Source organism: Photinus pyralis, unplaced genomic scaffold, assembly GCF_008802855.1.
Source record: "Photinus pyralis isolate 1611_PpyrPB1 unplaced genomic scaffold, Ppyr1.3 Ppyr1.4_LG8, whole genome shotgun sequence".
In the NCBI taxonomy this organism is placed as follows: Eukaryota; Metazoa; Arthropoda; class Insecta; order Coleoptera; family Lampyridae; genus Photinus; species Photinus pyralis.
Genome location: NW_022170819.1, coordinates 21,725,189 through 21,731,188, shown reverse-complemented (window position 1 = coordinate 21,731,188; position 6,000 = coordinate 21,725,189). Strand labels below are relative to the sequence as shown.

Sequence of the window (6,000 nt, the reverse complement as noted above, 5' to 3'; positions counted from 1 at the left end):
TTTCAACCAAATTCACTTGATTGAACTTCGAATAAGCAGCCCAATTAATCAGTAGTTATCGATATGATTTTATTTTATTTCCCTTATTTTGAAATTATATTCCAGATGTACTATAAAAATACAATACGAATTGAGTGTATAAGTGGCCTTTAAAAGCACTTGCAACGTTTCGTAACAAAACGATACTTAAAGCCCATTGGTTCTTTCGTAACAGAATCAAACTCTATCATTTCTCCTTCTCCGACACATTCCCCAAATAGAAAAAGTATCAAACCTTGACTACATAGCGCTCTAATGATTTAAACATTAGACTTATCGCACGACTCTCGTATAACAGCTAAGCCAATTGATTAATTCCTGTGAATGACGTAGTGACTGTTATTTAAAAACAACTACGCCAAATTGGCCAATTTTACTATTTCCAACACGAATATAAGACACCCACGTTTCGTTTCCGTCAAATGCCAACGCAATATTTTACTCTGCACTTTACTTACTTATTTTGTATAAGGGGCTAATATCTGCCTGTTTGTTTCAGATGAAGACGTTCCAAGTAATTAAAGTTTGCTGACAGCTACTGCACCTCCACTCACCCTTCCATCCCGCGCAAGTAAGTTATGGCGAATAATTTCACCGCTTAAGGTCAGATTTAATATTTCAGCCATGAATTTAATAAATATGGACGCGGAGAACCGCGTCGTCTTAAACGTGGGCGGTATACGTCACGAGACGTACAAGGCGACGCTGAAGAAGATACCGGCGACGCGTCTCTCGAGACTCACGGAGGCGTTAGCTAATTACGATCCCATTCTCAACGAATACTTCTTCGATCGGCATCCCGGAGTCTTCGCCCAGGTCCTCAATTACTATAGGTAAAACTGTCTCGTAACGCGGAAACTTCGTCAGGTGAATTGTTACAGAACGGGAAAGCTTCATTATCCATCCGACGTGTGCGGTCCGTTGTTTGAAGAGGAGCTCGAATTCTGGGGACTCGATGCTAATCAAGTCGAGCCTTGTTGTTGGATGACATATACACAGGTAGGTGTAGCATTTCAGTTTCAGTTTGTCTACCTACTGAAGGTGTCAGGTATGATACGATGAGCTTTTATTAAACAACCACACACCAAATTTCCCACAATTCTCCACGATTTTAGTAATAGAAAGCATACGCAATGGTTAAATCCGCGAAACAATATAATAGGATATCAGAAATTCCAAACAAAATTGGTTGTACATAAATAACATTGAGAGTTGCACTCACCAGGTTCCGTTGCTTCTCTTGTTATAAAATTGCGATAAATATTTGTGTCAATAAATGTGAACTGCGAATCTGGCTCACGGCTCCTAAATTTTATGATGACGGACGCCAGTCCCGAACTTACTGCAAACAATAGTCGTTTGTAGTAAAAAACGGCACGATTAATTGATTTGTCCTTGACTGAATAAGATAATAATTTTACGCGACAGTAATTCACCTACCCAACTGCTGAAGTATTTTATCGGCTCTACTTTACATAATAATCTCATTCCCAGTGGAAAATCTTATACGATTTTTTCGCTGCGCATACCATAATGCAAAAACTATGAATGGGCGGCTCGAATAACCCCGAACCGAATTCTTTCTACTTTTCTTTTCTGATGCTAGCCCCACCGTGACTCAGAACCGAATCTATCAGAGAACAATTTACTTTCAGACTACACATTTTGCTCTGGTAACCCGCACCCGAGTTGCTGTTAGCGAAAAACCGAATCTCAGAAAAATTTAATTTTGGACCACACACTGATTACGCTATAGTCCAAACCCGAGTCAATACAATACTCTCCCACTAATAATCTCTACCTTTTCATTTGAAGTAATTAACGCTTCTTATTAACGACAAACGATTATCACTGATTCGTTTGCTTCCTGGTTCCTGCCCTACGTATTAAATAAGATACCCACTTTAGCTGTTGTTACTCCGACATCTGGTCCCCAGACTGCCTAAAGTTATTATGAGAACAATAATCGATAGAATTTAAATACGCAGAACCAAAGTATGATTGTCTTGTCAGCTTAAAAATTTAAACTGCGAACCTTGAAATTACCAAGCCACACTTCGACTACTCTGCCCACCTTCTGCTAACAAACCTCCAATGCACATTTAGGAATCTCCGAAATGGCTACTTTATAAAAAATTCAAAAAATTAAATCCAAATTAAGAGCTACCGTTGCAACCTTAGTCTAGCTGATAACCATTAATTATAAGCGAAATGAAGGTGTATGACAAATATTGCAAAATTTGCACTTATGCAGCGACTTAATATACTAAAATAGCACGACCACGGTCATCCGTACGATTCCCATCCCGGTGATGACCATCTTGGTATCGATTTCTCGACGACAAGCCATATCGGCGACCATTTACTTCCCGGCTTCGGTTATCCCGGCGATGAGCAATCCCAGCAAAAATGTACATTCCCGTTTCATGTTTATTATATTGAAGCAATCCACCGGAATTCAGTTTTCTATTTGTGATTTTTTTCCTTCTAGATATAATACAATCTGACTAGGGACTATATTATCAAATTGAAAGTATGCCATTTACCGATAGGTAAAGCTTTCTGGTATCTACCTGTGTAGGTAATTGGATAATTGGGTAAAACGTAACTTCCTAAAATTCTTTTATATTCGTCATCGACTATTCCGTTATATTTCAAAGCAGCTCAGTAAAGTTCTTCCGAAGAATCTTCAGAAGTTCTTCTAAGATTCAATAATCATTAAACACTTTTCAGAAAATTGTTAGATATCCTTTAAGGGATTTTGCGAAATTGCGAACGAGTTTATCAAAATAAACATAGAACGTTTTAAAATTACTTACAGTTTTCTCTTAAGAATCCATTTAATCTGGTCAAAACAACGGTTTTACGACATTCAGCGGCACAAACGCAATCGTTGGCAGACTCATTTCTTTTCTACTTCATTGAACTCAATCATTCGAGTCTGTTTGTTTAATTCAAAGGCAAAATTTCTTTCTTCTACCTATGCCTTATGCCTGATTTTCCAAAATCAACGTAACTTTTTTCCGTAAACGGATAAACCGCATTAAACTTTTTACGGACTTTAACTTAACTGCATCAGCACAGATTATTATGATTGCGACGAAACTGCGTCTTCAAATAACTAATATGGCCAATAAAGTTAGCGTAGAGAAACGTACACGCTCTTTTCCCGTCGCGAGATTAACAGCGTACCGTGAGACAGTCGCTTTAGGTTGACAAGCAACGTTTCTCTATTTAATTTCGTATTTATCAGAACACCACTTCCACAGAAGCATCAAACTCCTGCTTCCGCCAATTTCAAATGTAATGCCCAATAAGGAGCGCGTAAAGCGTCCCCTCTTCCATAACGCAATTACGCACAAAAGAAAACGTGCACCTGTGTCCTTTGCTATCAGCACCAAACAAACGTGAGTATTAAAAAAATTAACTTTCGTCCGAAAACATTCCTTATCGCAAAACTTACATGCAATGTTGACATCTCACAATTTAAATAAACAAATTCAATTCAAACATACACTATGCAATTAACAGGAATTCACTAAGATAACCATTTCGGATTAAATAAACCAATTCTGTGCTTATTCGTAATGAAATTCTCTAGATTTAGATTAAATTAAAACACAAAATTGCCCACTTCAATATTATTTCAGCCGAAAAACGCCCCCCTGACGTTGTTTTCAATCCCAATAATTTCTTTAGAATTTCAGATATTCTTCAGAGATCCTCCGAGCTCTGTAGACGTCCTGGATTTTTGGAAATGGTTTTTGGTCTTTTGGACATACTGGTGTGATTTCGCAGGGTTTATTAGAGGTCTTCTTCAAGGATTTTGTGAAGTTTCACATTTTCCTCCTCTTCATCTTTAGCCTTTTCAAAATACGCAAGGGTTCCTTGCTTTATGCCTTCACCCATTCCGGTCTCTACTGCTTTGAGGTATGGAAGAACGGGGTTTTTCGGCACTGAATGCAGTTCCTTTCCCAGTCTTTATTTGTGGTATTTATATAGTTTCGATTTTGTTTAGGCATAAATATAAATTCTTTCGTTTTAATTTATTTTGATTCCTTTAATCTAGTAGTAGCAGAAGAGTATACAAATAAGGGTTGTTTCGAAATCACTAAAAAGCCATTGGGGAATTTCTTTTAATTTCAGTACTTACCCAGAATTAGTCAAAAGTGCTCTACAATTTTGGCCCACTACGCACTTGCAACATTTTTGAACTGAAATCAGGACGCTATAGGGCAGACCAAAACCAAGCTGCACTTCGGTAGAAAATCTCTTGTGTCAAGATGGACGTCTATTCTAAAAAACCATAAGAACACAAAAGGTTTCCCAAAGGGAAAAATAGCCGACATAAGCACAAGTTTGAGCCAGAAGAGGATTTTCAATTTAACATCATGAAATCGAAGTCGCCCTATATAATCGGTCTATAATAACTTAAAAATGAGAAGAGCCTAAATTTCTATAATACCGCAAAACTAGCACCAAGCGAGCAAAATGGAGGCAATAAAAAGTTTTAGGAACAATGGGTCAGGTAAGCAGGTACCAAGACTCTGAGATAAGGTGTATAAAATCCTTTTGTAAAGAGCATTTGCATGGCCTTGTAAACAAATTCAATGCTACGACAAAATTAGTGCAATTCATACCTATATCACACATAGATTCTAAACCGAAGAGTTTTTATTACCATAATCTTGTCCCCAAGGTATGTAACTCGTCCTTCGTTCGTGATTTCGAGCCAACAGTTTTACAAACAAGTCAGTACATACATCAAATGAATCGGTAATTTCCACATATTGCTCGTGTTCTCCCGATGGCGCAGACAACTTTTCCGCTTCATTCTAGATTTTAGTAAGAAAACGACAGTAAATAGTACGTTTTTAGGTTATGATGAAAAGATATTAAATTCGGCCGCTATTTCTTATTTCTTATGGGATTTTCTTCCACAAAAATTAAAACATTCAGTTTCATATCCTCCGTTAAAATTAAGGGTTGTTTACGGTGTCTTATGTGGATCGCATTTAAACAACCACTAATTTTGAAGTAATCAACACAGAAAATAGGTCTCTTACGCTCCTTAAACTATGCTACTGTACTGACACTATACCAACTGACCATATCAACTTTTTCTTCAAGTGAATACATGGCACACGAACGAAAATAAAAATACGAAAGAAGTTATTTTGGTTGCATAAAATTAGGCGTCCTTCAGAAGAGTTTTTGTCATTTAAAACTAGACATAGGGAGAACAATACACAAGTCCCTATGTCTAGTTATAAATGAATATCACTGTATGTAAAACAATCTATTAATATTTCTTGCAACAAACTTGTAAATAAAAGCCGGAATTTGCCTCCCCATATGCGTCGCACGTTTTAAACGCCTATTTACGGGGCCCGTGCCGTTGCGTACCGAGATTCTTCATAATTCGCGTCTTCTCTCTAAATCGTATGTCATGAATCATGATTGATAGGAATCTGGAACGAAAATGGACAAAGCGATATTGCGAGAAATTTCAATTGTAGCGAAAGATAGTCGCCGACTACCGGATTTTCCGCTGATAGAGATCTAACCAAGTGTAGGTAATAATCAAGTCCACAATAAAGTCCTTCGGGACCGACATTCGTCGCTCTAAAACTAATTTCGTAAAATAGGTCGACTCTCTTTTGTTTGCGAGTTTCATACAGAGAAACAATTTCGCGATAGACCGAAACCGCAGCGCCTAAATTATGAACAAAAGCGCTCCGTGTCGAGACGGCCAGTAGGGTGTACGTAAGTATATGAAAATTTGGGACTACGACAATTATCCTTCTAATTTCGGGTATAGGTCCAACTTCCGACCTTATTGTGGTCACGCAAATGGAACGGTTGTGATGAGTGGAAGTATATACATCGTTAACCCTCTACTGTACGAGTTTAGTCGATTTGTGGGTTTGAACTTTGAAGGTTCTGTAAACCTACTCTGTT

General features: G+C 37.8%; 1 protein-coding gene across 3 annotated transcripts in view; it reads left to right on the top strand.

Annotated features, from left to right (window-relative positions):
- The first annotated feature begins 469 nt into the window (after positions 1 to 469).
- LOC116178538 (potassium voltage-gated channel protein Shaw) overlaps positions 470 to 6,000 on the top strand; it is a 30,473-nt gene continuing 24,942 nt past the window's right edge. For all 3 annotated transcript variants that reach the window (XM_031498055.1, XM_031498054.1, XM_031498056.1), the window contains exons 1-3: positions 470 to 610; positions 662 to 872; positions 921 to 1,038. In XM_031498055.1, the coding sequence (XP_031353915.1) occupies positions 664 to 872; positions 921 to 1,038 (327 nt within the window). In that variant the 5' untranslated portion in view covers positions 470 to 610; positions 662 to 663. The remainder of the gene's footprint in view (positions 611 to 661; positions 873 to 920; positions 1,039 to 6,000) is intronic.